The sequence below is a fragment of the Pelophylax lessonae genome (assembly GCF_965119305.1).
Source record: "Pelophylax lessonae genome assembly, chromosome: 4".
Lineage (NCBI taxonomy): Eukaryota > Metazoa > Chordata > Amphibia > Anura > Ranidae > Pelophylax > Pelophylax lessonae.
The window spans coordinates 384,960,222-384,976,273 of record NC_138771.1 but is presented as its reverse complement, the minus strand read 5'-3'; the positions used below and the strand labels follow the sequence as shown (position 1 = coordinate 384,976,273).

Sequence of the window (16,052 nt, the reverse complement as noted above, 5' to 3'; positions counted from 1 at the left end):
ATAGTCTATGTTTCAGGGCCCTTCCCAGTGGAAGGGAGAGAAGGGGAAGCCAGCAGCACTGCAGTGGACAGTACACTGGGTTCTTGACAGCAGGGTTAAGGTTATCGTGGAAAGGAAGAATAATTGGTGTGGGTGGGGGAACAATACCAATCCCTCTGGGTGGCTCTCTCTGCAGCAGCTGAAAGCCGATGGGAGTGAGAGGAAGAGAAACCGGCTTTCAAAAGCTGCAAGAAGAGCCACACAGTGGGATCAGTTCCAGTAATTGCCCCCCACTGCACTAATTGCCCCCTCCCTGCCCAGAAACTGATTCCCCCTGCTTATCAGCTGCCTGGGCCCCCTGCTAACCTAATGGGGCCGAGTCCCGTACAGGAAGACCAGCAGGCTAAGTTCCTCTTTAACTACTTCAATACTGGACACTTTTACCTCCTTCCTGCGCAGGTCAATTTTCAGCATTTAGTGCTCTCAAATTTTAAATGACAGTTACTCATGCGACAGTGTCATGCGACACTGTACCCAAACATAGTTTTTATTATTTTATGACACATATAGAGGTTTCTTTTGGTAGTATTTATTCACCAATGGGTTTTCTATTTCTTCGCGAAAAGACTGATCATTTTGAAATAAAACCCCCTTTTTTTCAGTTTCACTTATAATTTAGTAAATTTAGGCCAAAACATAAGCTGCTATATTTCTTTGGTAAAAATTACCCAAATCAGTGTATATTATTTAGTCTGAGTGAGTCTAAAAGCTATGATAGTGTCAGGTGTCAGGCTGGAGGCTGAGGTGACGAAAGGGCTCCCCTTGCGGCTGAGTCCAGAGTGCCCCTGGAGATGGTGACAGAGGGTGCTATGTCCAAAGGTGCACGGTTTGCCTGCAGGTGTAGCTGCTCGAAGAATCAGATCTGTGGTGGAGAAGGTGGTAACAACCAATGGATCTCTGGAGATGCAGGCAGGTTAGAGCAAAGCAAGGTCAGTAGCCAGGCCGAGGGTTAAACACTGGAGGTCAATCCAGAACAGAAGCAGGTAGAGTAGTCGGGATAAAGGCAGGGGTCAAACACGGGAAGGCAATCAGAAATGGGCTGAAGCAAGTCCGTAAAGCAAGCCGGGTTCAGAGTCAAGAGAGAAGCCAGAGCAGGTCAGGGATAAGCCAGGTCGGTAACAGGTGATCAAGCTGAAGTTTAAGGCACAGGGAACACAGGATACTAGCTGAAGAATCCAGCAATGAGTGATAGCCAGTGCGGACTTTACATAGGCCAGTGGATGCTGGTAATTAGGATGTACCGTGGCGAACGCCAATGTGCCGTTGCATACACCAATATGTCATTGCGCACCTTTCACTAATCGGCGCATTGGCGCAGCCATTTTGGGCATTGGCGTATCTGCCAGTTCTCCACTAACCTCTTCCCTGCCAGTGCCCCCCCCCCCCCCGAGGGGCAGCCTCCGGATGCCCAAGCGTGCCCGTTTTTCTGGAAATCTGCTGAAGAACTCCTAAAGAAGTTTAGGGGCATGCACATTACTTGCTGGCTGGTTCCCATGAGTTTTCCTCAAGAGGGAACCCCTTTCATTTGATGAGGTATTGCACTTGTCTCCCTCTCCTTCGACCATCCATGATGGCTTTCACTTCAAATTCAGTGTCCTCCCCTACTGTAACTGGAGGCGGAGATGGCTCCTCCCTTTGGGGAAATGAACTATCCACTGCTTTTTTAAGTAAGGAGACTTCGAAGACTGGATGTATCCTATAGGAGCTTGGCAGGTTCAGTTCAAATGCTACAGGATTAATTTCCCTTTTGATTTCAAAAGGTCCAATAAACCTTGGGCCCAATTTCAGAGAAGGACAAGTGAGTTTGAGGTTTGCTGTGGAAAGCCAAACCTTTTCCTCAACCTTAAGCACAAGATTTCCTCTTTTCCTGATGTCAAAATGTCTTTTGTAATCTTCCAGAGCCTTCAGCTTTTCCTCTTTAACCACTTAAGCCCCGGAGGATTTGGCTGCTCAAAGAACAGGGCCTATTTTGCGATTCGGCACTGCGTGGCTTTAATGGACAATTGCGCGGTTGTACAACGCTGTACCAAAATTAAATTGATGTCCTTTTCCTCCCACAAACAGAGCTTTCTTTTGGTGGTATTTGATCACCTGTGCGATTTTTACTTTTTGCGCTATAAACAAAAAAAGAGCGACAATTTTGAAAAAATAACAATATTTTTAAAAAATTTTTATATGAAATTCCCCAAAAAAAATGTAAAAATCCAAATTTTTATTAGTGATCAATGGGTTAAGTGTGTCCCTAGGGGCATTATTATTACCGTCAAGGGGCGTGGCTTGTGATGTAACCACAGAGACATACGATCCTACATAGCAGGATCGTATGATCTCTGCAGTTACACCAGGGAGAATGACAGACGGCTGTGTTTACATCAGCCGCCTGCCTTTCTCCCTCTCCAGCGGGAGATCGCGAGTGGCCGGCCGACATCGGAGCTGCCGGTCACTCGCGTGGGGATGTCATGGAACGAGCGGGGGCGGGAGCGCGCCTCTGGCAGCGCGCGCTAGCCACCAAGAGGCTCGTTGGCGAGCGACGTACCGGCAGGTCGCTTTGCCCAGGAGGGGCTGACTGCCGCCATATATAGTCATGCGGCGGTCTGCAAGTGGTTAAGTGTCTGATAATTGGTATGTATACAGGTTAACCTATCCTGGACTGCAGGTACTGAAGCTTCTGAGATGATGTCTGGTAAAAAAGAAGGATGGAACCCATAATTTGCCCAGAATGGGGATTGATTCGTAGATGCATGAATTGAATTGTTATATGCAAATTTGGCACACGGGAGAAGGGATGCGCATTAGCGAAAGGTGCGCGATTGCGAATTGGCGATTGCGAACGGCACATTGGTGTTCGCCACGGTACGTCCTAAATACCAGCATCCACTGGCCTATATAAAGTCAGCACTGGTTGTCACTCATTGCTGGATTATGCTGTCAGCTGTCAATCTGAGGTGACGAAAGGGCCCCTCTTGCGGCTGAGTGCAGAGTAGCCCTGGAGATGGTGACAGAGGGTGCTATGCCCAAAGGTGCATGGGTTGCCTACAGGTGTAGCTGCTTGAAGAATCAGATCCATGGTGGAGAAGGTGGTAACAACCAATGGATCTCTGGAGATGCAGGCAGGTTAAAGCAAAGCAAGGTCAGTAGTCAGGCCGAGGGTCAAACACTGGAGGTCAATCAGGAACAGAGGCAGGTAGAGTAGTCAGGATCAAGCCGGGGTCAAACACGGGAAGGCAATCAGAAATAGGCAGGAGCAAGTCCGTAAAGCAAGCTGGGTTCAGAGCCAGGAGAGAAGCCAGAGCAGGTCAGGGATAAGCCGGGTCAGTAACAGGTAATCAAGCTGAAGTTCAAGGCACAGAGAACACAGGATACTAGCTGAAGGTAATCCAGCAATGAGTGATAGCCAGTGCTGACTTTATATAGGCCAGTGGATGCTGGCAATTAGGACGTACCGTGGCGAACACCAATGTGCCGTTGCGTATGCCAATTCGCCATCGCGCACCTTTTGCTAATGCGCTTACGCGCATTAGCACGGCCATGTTGGGCATTGGTGTATCTGCCAGTTCTCCTCGAGCCTCTTCCCTGACACATACGTATCGATGAAAATGTATCAAACCTGATGTACTGCATTTCTTGATGCCCTAAAATGCCAGGACTGTACAAATACCACATTACCCCTTTTTGGAAAGTAGACAACCCAAGGTATTTATTAAAAGGCATATTGAGTTTTTTTAAATTGTAATTTTTTTCCCACAATTCTTTTGAAAATTAAGACATTTTTTTTCTTTATAAAATTGTCATATTAACAAGTTATTTCTCTCACACAGCATAGGCAAACTTGAAATTACACCCCAAAGCACATTCTGCTACTCGTCCTGAGAATGGAGATACCACGTGTGGCACTTTTTCACAGCCTGGCCACATAGAGAGGCCCAGCATTCAAGTAGCACCTTCAGGCTTTCTGGGAGCATAAATTACACATCTCATTTCCTGATTACCTATCACATTTTTGAAGGCCTTGGAGCACCAAGACAGGAAACATCCACAAAATTACCCCATTTTGAAAAGCAAACACCCAAATGTATTTTCTTTGAGGCATCAACAGTCATGTCATTTTTATGCCTCAAGTTTTAAAAAATGTGAAAAGAAAATGAAAACCTATTTTTTATACAATAAGATATTTCTAACAAACAGCATAGACATATTAAGAATTACACCCCAAAATATATTTTGCTACTTTTCCCAATTATGGGGATGCCACATGTGTAAGACCTTTTCAATGTCTAAATGGATTATGTACCCAACATTGCGACTTTTGTAACACAAAAATCAACCAGCCCTGTAAAGAAAGCAATGTACTGTAATGTTCGCCTCTGTAGAAGTGGTCGATGAATATAGCATAGTGTAGCTTTACCTAAAGCAGTTCCTGTTCCTAAAAGCAAGCAAAGCTAACCTACTGGTAAGTGGCTGCCCCCATAGACAAATGCTATGTTCACTGGCCAGGTAGTATAGGAGGCTGAACAAAGGGTAAACAAAAGATTATCTTTGGTTTTAGTAGAGCAGATGTCTGCATAGGAGAGAATTGGTCCAGGGAGCATGCAGGGAATGGTCAGCAACAGCCAAAGAAATTGTCCAGGCAGCAGGCAGTAATATGGTCCATAAACATGCCAGTGTCAGTAAAGATACTGGCACTGGCTGACATCCAGGCCGCAGACAGGGACATGGTCCATAAACAGTCCAGGGTCAGTACAGGAGCTGGCAAAGATATAATCAACACAGCCAAAGAATTGTTCCAGGCAGCAGGCAGGAACATGGTAATCAAAAAGTCCTGGGTCATTACAGGCAGCAGGCAGAGATATGGTCAGCACAGCCAACATATTGGTCCAGGCAGCAGGAAGGAACATCAGGCTTAGGGCCTTCGGTCAGGTAAACCTGGGCACAGGGGTAGAGGCTTCATCCCACCCAAATTTCATCAAAGCTTCCAGACCCCAGACCCTGATTCAAGAGTTACAAAACCCAGAGAAAACCAAAAACTGATTTTCTCTACTTGGAACACTACTCTGAAGCCCCTCACATATGTGAGACCCCCATGTTATTTTGAATCTCACTACCACAGTAGCAGGGCAAAAGATCATTTCAAGCATGGTTGATTAATAGGCCAAGGTCAGTTCAAGTGGAAGTCAGAAACCTGGTTGATAAACGATGCAGACAGTAGGCAGAGGCATCATTGATAAACAGGCCAGGATCATATAAGGTGGAAGGCAGAGGCATGGTCAGAGGCAGCAGGCACAGATATTAGAAATGGGGAAATGGGAGACTGGCACTATACCTTCACTAATATCTTAGCAACGTGTGGTAATGTTGGAAGCAGTCTCGGATGCATAGGCCCAGTTGAGAGGGACATTAGGGAGAATTAAAACGGGTGTCTCGCCCAACTCCCTCTCTGCTGCATACCCAACATTTTCTTGGCATTTTCGGACTGCTTCTGTGGGTGGAATGTTTTCTGGAAAATGTAGCTTGTGATGTTTGCTCACAAAATCAGGGTAAATGTTTTCTGGTGGAGATCCTTGCTGGTAGATAAGGGGAGTGATGATATTTTCTCTAAATTTGAGAAAGGAGGTGGGTCTTTCTGTGGATTTGTGATAGGTGACATATGCATTATAAATTGCCCAAGAATCCAAAATAGGGTTGTAGCATTTGATCGTTGAAATCCACAGATGTACACATTATAATCTTGAATGCACTCAAGCTTTTGGATGGGATCGTGTTGTCCGTGAATTTCCAAGGAGGTGTCATTGTGAATAATGGACGGGATGTTTACATCTTTCTTATCTCTCCACTATAAGGCCAACACTTTGTCATTCCCCAAAGTCCCCACTTTGTAGCCTTGTGGTCATCAGACTTTGTAGGAAGCCCTTCCTGTTCATTCGTGTTGTACCGCAGGCCACATTTTTCTGGAGGTACAGGTGACAGAAATGGGGTAGATTTGTGTGGATGTTATCTAAGTGGATGTGATAACCCATTTTGAATAGTGGAAATGCCAGGTCTGAGACAATTTTTCCACTTGTGCCTCGTAGGTTGGGTACTACAGGGGCTGGAGATGGGAATCTTTGCCATCATACATGCCAATCGCTTTCGCAAAGCTTGTAGGGCTTCACTCAAGATCTGGTCCTTTATACTGGGAATGTACTGCTTGATTCCCAGCTGGCCAGTGAAGTGGACAAGGGACTGGTCCACACAGATTTCTTTGTCAGGAACATTCAATTCAGCAAATTTTGGGAAAAAATTAATTAGTGAGTGAATTTTGTAGAGCTTATCATAGCCAGGCTGATCTTGAGGAGGGCACTGTGAATTATCGATGAATAGAGGAAGTGCAGGATCATTTCATAGCCTTGACAAAACAGCTGAATAAATGGAAATGTGATGGATAGGATGGTTGGACCAATAAGAATGTCCTAAATTTTGTTTGTAAACCCAATGTTAATTGTAAGGCCCAAAAATAATTTGAACTCCTCCACTGTGAGACTTCTCCATTCAAATGCACAGGAATAAGAATTTGAGTTATTTGTGATATATTGCTGGGCAAAAAGATTGCTCTGTTCCACAATCAGCTGAAAAAAAATTGTCGGTGAAAAATTAAAGTGATATTACAGGCTTTTTTAAATAACAAACATGTCATAGTCCTTATTTAGAGAAAAAAAAGTCCAATCACTCCAGCAGCGCTTCACCAAAGAAGAAGACTCCATCTTCCAGTGTTAGTAGTGCATGTAAAGATAAGAGCGGCCAAATCCTATCCACTGGTAAAGTAGTCTGTAGATGTTAGCTTGTAATACACTTCCACTTTATATTAAAAAATATAAAAATGAGGGAACACTATCATTGTTTAATTGTTACAAAGAATATAAGAGGGTCGCTGGTTCTAATCCCAACCACGACACTACCTGCCTGGAGTTTGCATGTTCTCCCTGTGCCTGCGTGGGTTTCCTCCGGGTACTCCAAAGACATGCTGATAGGTTAATTGGATCCTGTGTAAAAAAATTGGACCTACTCTGTATGTATGAATGTGAGTTAGGGACCTTAGATTGTACGCTCCTTGAGGGCAGGGACTGATGTGAATGTGTAATGTATATGTAAAGAGCTGTGTAAATTGACAGCGCTATATAAGTATCAGGGATGCAAAAATTCAAAATGAACAACAGATTGCAAAAGATAGTAGGACAAACCCCCAAAAAATCTTCAAATATATTAATAGTAAAAAGGTTAGGTCTGAGCATGTAGGCCCTTTACAAAATAATCAGGAGTGGGTGACTGGGGACAAAGAAAAGCAGACATCCCAACCTGCAAAAACTCATTTCAGGGAGGTGGCAAAGTCATTTCAGGGAGGTGAGCCCCCCCCCCACATGCTGCCACCCCCCCCCCCCCCACGCACGCCTGCGCCGCACCCCCCCCCTTTCCAATTTAACACTACCAGTGAATAATGAAATGAAATGTAATCAGTATACCTGTTCACTGGTGCTGGTCATTGATGCTGGTACTGGTCACTGATGCTGGTACTGTTCACTGGTGCTGGTACTGTACTGGTCTGGTAACTGGTGTGGGTACTGGTCACTGGTGCTGGTACTGGACACTGGTGCTGAACACTGATGCTGGTACTGGACACTGATGCTGGTACTGGTCACTGGTGCTGGTACCGGTCACTGGTGCTGGTACCGGTCACTCCGCCTGTGAGCCGGCACTACTTCGGCTCTGACATGATTTCTCTGTGCAGGCTTGCTGACAGCTGACACACTCTTCTGCCTGCATCGATGAGTCATCTGACTCACTGTGACTCACACACAGAGCCGGGATATTGCCCTGAGCTCGCGGGTGTCCGTGAGCTCAGGGCGGAAAGCGGGAGTCTCCCGCGACTTGCGGGAGACTTGAGATGTCTGGAGAAGGCACATGTATTAAATACTTTCTTCAGCTCTGTATTTACAAAGGAGCATGGGGAGCTCATGACCATAATGAGGACGGTATTGACACAGCCCCAAATGATCCACAATGGCTCAAAAGTGATACGGTCCAGAAACATTTAGACAGAATAAGGGTGGATTAAGCGCCTGGACCAGATAGCATCCACCCATGCATCCTAAAAGAATTGAGCGCTGTAATTTCTAAGCCTTTGTTTCTAATTTTTAGGGACTCGTTAAGGACTGGAATAGTACCACTTGATTGGCGTAGGGCCAATGTGTTACCTATATTTAAAAAGGGATCAAAGTCTTTGCCAAGTAACTATAGACCTGTTAGTTTAACTTCTATAGTCGGGAAGATATTGGAGAGTTTAATAAAAGACCACATAGATGAGTTCTTGCTGGAAAAAAATATTTTAAGCAACAGACAGCATGGATTAATGAAAGACAGAAGTTGTCAAACAAACCTGATTTCTTTTTATGAGGAGGTAAGTAAAACCTTGGATGGAGGGGTGGCTGTGGATGTAGTATACTTGGATTTTGCAAAAGCATTTCACACAGATCCCCACACATGGCTAATGTGTAAGGTAAAGTCTACTGGCGTGGAAAGATCGGTTTGTAATTGGATAGAAAATTGGCTAAAAGATAGAATTCAGAGAGTAGTGGTTAATGATTCTTACTCTGAATGGTCTAAAGTTATCAGTGGTGTACCCCAAGGTTCAGTGTTGGGACCCTTACTTTTTAATATCTTTAGAAATGATCTGGGATTAAAAGTAGCATTTCAGTCTTTGCAGATGACACCAAGCTTTGCAGAGGAATAACTTCTTTACAGGATATCTCCAATTTACAAGCTGACCTCAATGCATTGTTTCATTGGGCAACTATGTGGCAAATGAGGTTTAATGTTGATAAATGTAAAGTTATGAACTTGGGGGCTAAGAATATGCATGTATCATACATACTAGTTGGAGTAGAACTGGGGGAATCCATAGCAGAGGAGGATCTGGGTGTTCTGGTAGATCATAAGCTTATTAATAGCATGCGATGCCAAGCTGCTGTTTCCAAAGCAAGCAAAGTCCTTTCTTGTATGAACAGAGGCATTGACTTCAGAGAGAGAGATATCATTTTGCCCCTGTACAAATCATTGGTAAGACCTCATCTGGAATATGCAGTTCAGTTTTGGGCGCCAGTTCTAAAAAGGATATCGGGGAACTGGAGAAAGTGCAGAGAAGGGCAACCAAACTGATAGGAGTCATGGAGGACCTCAGCTATGAGAAAAGAATAGAGAAACTGAATTTATTCTCTCTTGAGAAGAGGAGATTAAGGGGGGGATATGATCAACATGTATAAATACATAAGGGGTCCATATAGTGAACTTGGTGTTGAGTTGTTCACTTTAAGGTCAACACACGCTTTGCTGGGGTTTATTACCGCCTTTCTCTGGATCAACAGCGGGTATAGGATTGTGTATATGGGATTGTATTGTTGGGTTTTCAATACTTGTTTTTTTTTTTGGTTGAACCGGATGGACTTGTGTCTTTTTTCAACCTGACTAACTGTAACCAAACAGAGTTGAAAGAAAGCGTCTCACTCCCCTTATGCAGCCTCACTCACCGCTATTTATTGGCTCTCATCTCTGATCGGCAAACACAGCTAGGGTCGGTTCACACTAGTGCGATGGCAGACATCGCATGTGATTTACACCACATTGCTGTGCAGATCGCATTCAATGTCTGTGCAATGCGAATTCAATCATACAAACTGTATGGCTGCATTTGCATCGCATTTGGACCAGACTCGCACAGGACCCTTTTTTTGTTCGCACTAGAATTGGATCGCATGGCTCTTCACTCCCATGCAATCCGATTCTGCAAATTGCACTGCGTTTTGCAAGCAGATTGTGGGGTGTCATTGACTTAACATACACTTCCCAGTCAGTTTGCATGAACAGGTTGTGATTTTGATGCGGGGCGAATGTGCAGCAAATTCGCTGTCAATACGAACCGCATCTAGTGTGAACCAGCTCTATAGGACCAAATGTGATGCAAATTCAGCCATACAGTTTGTATGGCTGAATTTGCATCGTACAGACATTTCATGTGATCTGTACAGCAATGCAGTGCAAATCACATGCGATGTCTGCCATTGCACTAGTGTGAACCGGCCCTTAGTGATCCACACCATAGCAAACAGCAATTCAATTGTTTTTAGGGTCCACTGGAAATCCAAGCATAAAGGACACGGGGAATCCCCATGGCGTAATGGAGGCTCCTCTGTTAAATTTATTTGGTAAAGCGCTGCTGGAGTGATTGGACTTTTTGCTCTATATAGGGACGATGTATTTTGATTAAGCAGAAGTTTAGAATTTGTATTGAGATACATATGTATTTATTTTTTTCCCAAGAAGCACATAGTATTGTGATCATTTAAACAAACATGTCATACTTACCTCCTCTGTGAAATGATTTTGCACACAGCATCCACGATCCTCCTCTTCCTGGGTCCTCCGCCACCTCTCCTGGGCCTTCCAACCTGCCATGTGTCCCCATAGGCTCTACTGGCCCCTCCCTCCTGCCTAGTGCTCCCACAGCAAGCAGCCTACTCTGGGGGCAACTGAGCAGGCTTACTCCCAAGCCACTAATCTGTGTGTCCATTCACACACGGAGCATGGTTTGGCCCCACCCCTGCTCTCTCCTCATTGGCTCACTAACTGTAATTGACAGTAGCAGGAGCCAATGGCTACCACTCCTGTCTCAGCCAATGAGGAGTGAGAGACCTGGGAGAGCTGAGGCTCTTGTGCACATCGGGATGGGGCGTAGGTAAGTTTAGGAGAGGATGGTGAACACGGAAGGTTTTTTACCTTCACGCATAAAATGCATGAAGGTAAAAAACCTTGAGCCTTTACAACCACTTTAATAAAAAAATCAATTGTTGAAAAATTTTCAGTGTTAGCCTGGCTGTGCGGTGAAAGGGGGGGGATACTTGTTGATCCTGAGTTAGAGGGCAGCCATAATGGGTTCACAAGTGCGTCTAGGAGACTTGTATGGGCCCTAATTCTTGGAGTCTGATGTGATGCCCCATTACTAGTAATGGGCCTTTCACCCAGAGGTCTCGCTCCATTGGTATTTGCCAACTCACCAGTGGGGTGTAAGGGGCTTCTGGTGGTTGCTTAGTCTTTAGAGCGCCTTCTGATTTTAGGAGAGACTTTTCCCTATTCCAATTCAGTCACTGATCCACTACTTTCCATAGGGTAGTACTCTGTATCAGAATTTGATGGTGAGAGCTCCCCGCTGCTCTCATTTGTCATACTGAGGTTTTAAAATACTTGTGAATACAGTTAAGGGTACACTGCTGATGGGTGGTCGTGTGACAGGTGCACTCTTAATGGGCGGCTGTGTGACAGGTACACTGCTAATGGTGGCACTGATGGGTGATGTGTGAAAAGTATGCGGCTGATGGCGGCACTGATGGATGTAGGGTGTCAGGTACACTACTGATGGTGGCACTGATGGGTGATGTGTGACAAGTATGCCGCTGATGGCAGCACTGATGTTGCTGTGTAACAGGTACACTGCTGATGGTGGCACTGATGGGTGATGTGTGACAGATACACTGTTTTGCAGGGCTATCAGGGCAATCAGGCTCTGTGTGTGAAGAAGGAGAAGCCATGAACAATGAGTTACCGGTCTTGGTTTATATTTGTGATTGGCTGTGATCGGACACAGAAATCACATGGTAAAGAGCAACTGTCATTTGCTCTTTACCCTGATCGGCGATGAGCTGTTTCCAGAGGACACAGCTCACCACCGAACGCTGGGCTGCGTGCCAAGTCTAGGAGGAAGTAATATGACATCCACCCAGAATGAGAGCAGTCCTTCCCAGCCATCATTGTACTATAGCCATACCTCCCAACTTTAAAATATGCCAAAAAGTGGGTGTGGCCATACTGTTAACAACAGGAGGGGCTTATGGGGCATAGTTACACATGGTGGAGAGGCAGGTAGGGGGTTCTTGTTGAGGGTGGAGAGGCAGTGAGGTGATTAGTTGTTTAGTGTAGAGAGGCAGAAAGGGGGGTTATTGTTTAAGGTGGAGAGGCAGTGAGGGGGGTTATTTGTTTAAGGAGGAGAGGCAGGGAGGGGGTTATTGTTTAGGGTGAAGGGGCAGGTTGGGGGGAGGGTGAAGACTGATTTAGGGCAGGACACACTACTCACCAGGCAGAGAAGTCACCCAGCACCTGGGGGCTCTCCGGGAAGACACTGCAACTTGACTTCTTGAGGGAGAAGTGGGACAATCGCAGGATGGGGTGGCCAGTAGAGGGGACACTGTATGTGGGGACACGAACCCGTGCTGCAGCTGTAGACCCTGACACCTATCACCCATTGGTGCAGTGTCTGGAGATGCTGGGAGGCAGTAAGCGGGAGCGGGAGTTGGGCGGCAGAGTGGGTGTCTGCCAGTCCCTGGGCTCCAGGACTTCAATTTAGATCTGCAGTACCCCGTGACTTACTTGATAGCCCGTGGCAGTCCTGCAGAATCCAGGATGGTTGGGAGGTAGGCAATAGTCTGGGCGGAAACCGGTAAACCACTTGTCCTTAGGTGGATACCATAGGACATCCTGGATTTTAAGTGGTGTTATCTGAATGATGCTTGCAGCTGCAGGCATCACCCAGATATTTTTTTTTTTCAGTAGGCGATTCCCTGCAATGCAAAAGCAATCATAGTAGCTGTTCAGCCACTTTATTGCTTTTACAGGCTGCAGGAGAGGACGCCCCTCCAGCTGCCTTCGGGTAGGGGATGCCCTCGGGGGGCCGAAGAATGAATCTGCCAGCATCAGAGGTTTACCATAGATCTAGCTGTGGACCAGGCGGTTCCCGGCCATCTCTATGACCCTCGGAGGCCGGAAGCGATCACTTGCAGCACCGGCTGATGTAAATACTGCCTTTTGTTTTGCTGGAAAGCCTGAGATCGATTTTTATTTTTAACTCAGGCTTTCCAGCATAGACTTATAGACCCCAGATATCCCTGTAAAGAGGACTTGTTATGCTCTATTCCTATTACAAGGGATGTTTACATTCCTTGTAATAGGAATAAAAGTTTAAAAAAAAAAGAAAATTAGGGAAAGTGTAAAAAAATAAATAAAGGGAAAGTGTGAACATAAAAAAAAAGAAAAAAGAAAAACTATTTAAAGCAACCCCATCCCCTTGTGCTTGCACGCAGAAGCGAACGCATACTTAGGTTGCGCCCCCATATGTAAATGGCGTTCAAACCACATCTGGGTTATCACTGCAAATGTTAGAAGAGCAATTATTCTAGCACTAGACCTCCTTTGTAACTCTAAACTGGTAACCTGTAAACATTTTTAAAGCGTAGCCAAGATTTTTAGATACCAAACTTTGGCGTCATTCCACGAGCGTGTGCAATTTTAAAGCGTGAAATTAATTGATTTACTTGGTGCAACATCTAGCTAAATATTGTGTTTTTTTCCTCAAAGAATTTGCATTTGAAAAATATATTGTGTGACATAAAAAATTGCAACTACCGCCATTTAATAAAAATACCCTAGGGTCTCTGCTAAAAAAATTTAGTTATTATTTATTAATATATATATATATATATATATATATATATATATATATATATATATATATATATATAGTGCTTTTTTTTGTAAGAACACGTGACTCAAAAACTGCTTCAAGAACCATTTTGAGGCGCTTTCTATTCATTTCAATGGATGGGCGTTTTTGAGGTGCTTTTTTTTAGCACTTCAAATATGCTTCAAAGATGCTGATTGCGGGATTTTTTTCACCGCCCTGCCAGTACACCACCAGTTGTTGACCTCCAGTTGTTTATGGTTGAGCTCCATGTTACCTGGTTGGCTATGGTTAGCCTTGGGAATTTTTTTCTGCTTTTTTCCCACCCCTCCTGTTTAACACTGCTTTGGGACATCCAAATGGTTAAGAAGAATCAGGAGCTGTGTCCATCAATGAACGAAAGAGAAATGTGATTTTTGACTTACAGTAAAATCCATTTCTCTGATGTTCATTGAAGGACACAGTACCCACCCCTCTGTGGAGTTGGCTTTCTTCTGACACTGCTTGTAACAAAACTGAGTGCCTATAGCTGAAAGTGGGTGTATATCCCCTGGGACTGCCCATAGGCATAGTCAAACTTTTTCCTGCCTAGTATCCTACTCCTGTAGGGGGCAGTATAATCCAAGTGTTAAGACGAATCAGGAGCTGTGTCCGTCAATGAACATCAGAGAAATTGATTTTACGGTAAGTCAAAAATCCCATTTTAATTAAAGTGCAATCATTTAAAAAAAAAGTATTTCCATTAAAGTACTTTCTCTTTCAAATTTGAAAACATGCAAGTTTGTAGTGACACCACTTTTCTTGTTCTTGTTGTGAACACAACTAAGCATTGCACATTGTAATTTAGTTCAACTTTAAGAACAATACCATTGCACATTATTATATGCAGCTCATCTACAAATGAGACAAAAACTAATTTCAAATGAACAACTTTTATATATTGCTTTTCAGGTTGGCAGCAGAAGAGTGGTCCAGTATGGTGCTGGAATTATGCTTATTTTAGGAACAATTGGAAAGTTTACTGCTTTGTTTGCATCGGTTCCAGATCCCATACTTGGTGGAATGTTTTGTGCTTTATTTGGTAAGAAAAAGGCTAAATTAAATGTATTACAAGTTTTATTTCCTAATATTTAGACAGCAATGACAAATATACAGTAAACTGGTCCCCATTAGCACGTAGGCAGGTTACCAACTCTTGGTTATTTAGTCTACTGACTGCCCAGGTTGGGAGGAAGGGGTTAATGCTCATGCTGACTTGTCTTTTGTTTGTGTTCGCAGGTTTCCTCTGGAGTCCAGCCTCCCTCCTGTGTGTTATATAAAGGAAAGAGGCCTGGATTCTTGGGGGGACCAAGCATGGGGAAGTGAGGACCCTAGAAAAGATGCACATATAGAGACTCTAAGAAGCTCTCTGGAACACCGACCCATCAGAATACTCCCAGGACATGAGCTACTTTGTTTGAGCAATCTCCAGTTTCCCAAAGGTGTTACACAGATAACCTAGAGTGGCCACAGTTAAGTTTAGTTAGGCAAAAGACATTGTCAATAATAGGCCTAATGTTCAGTAAAGTTGTTTACTCTGCTCAAAGCCTGATCAGAAGTTACTCAAGGGGTGCATGTGACATCCTGCCATATTTCTATATGGAACCTGCATTTGGACTAGCACATTGGGGTCTGTGAAACAGCACTACAACAAAAAGTTTATTTGAAATCAAGTTGCTATGAGTAACCAGAGGGAAGAACAGAAACCAGTCATTGGTGTGGTACCTGACTAGGTGGCAGGTTCTCCAGTAGTGAGAGAGGTTGTCATTTGGCTGCCTTTCTAGCTGTCTTTCTCCATTGGTCTCCGGGAGCAGTAATGTAATGTATTGGTGGCATGTGGGGTGTGTGATGGCATCACGACACAGGTGTGTAATGACGTACGCAACGCCATGACGTCATACGTGGTGGCCATTTTCGGAGTCACGTACCGAAGATGGATCTGGACTGGAAAAAAACTGCCTACCTAGAATAAAAATGAATTTCTAAATACATAAATGCCGAACAGCACATCACTGTGAGCATCAGCACCACACAGTGGAAACATATATAACGTGTATTTTTTAAAATGGCTAATATTCTAGAGTGTGCATTGTTTATATAATAAACACTATAAACTTCTTAATGGTCAGAATCCATCATTGGCAAAATCTCCCAACACCTCATAAATACTTAAAATTATAGACACAGACACCTAAAAAGTTTCTCTTTTGAGACATCTGTCAGGGAAATAGGAAAATGAAAAATATCAATCTATTCTCAAAATAATCCTTTGACATGTATTTTGTAACCAATATCTTTCTCTCCACCCTCATCTATGATTTCACATCTTATCTCTAATTCCATACACAATTAAATTTAAAAAAACGTGTCCTCCATAGAAACCTAATTACACAAGTCAAGAATGAAGGAACGGAGCAAAACTAAAGCTGTTGTTGAGACCAGA

At 44.2% G+C, this 16,052-nt stretch overlaps 1 protein-coding gene across 2 annotated transcripts in view; it reads left to right on the top strand.

The window, feature by feature from the left end:
* Positions 1–16,052, top strand: part of SLC23A1 (solute carrier family 23 member 1) — a 580,604-nt gene that overhangs the window by 464,950 nt on the left and 99,602 nt on the right. For both annotated transcript variants that reach the window (XM_082255678.1, XM_082255677.1), the window contains one exon: positions 14,522–14,651. In XM_082255678.1, coding sequence (XP_082111804.1) covers positions 14,522–14,651 — 130 coding nt within the window. The remainder of the gene's footprint in view (positions 1–14,521; positions 14,652–16,052) is intronic.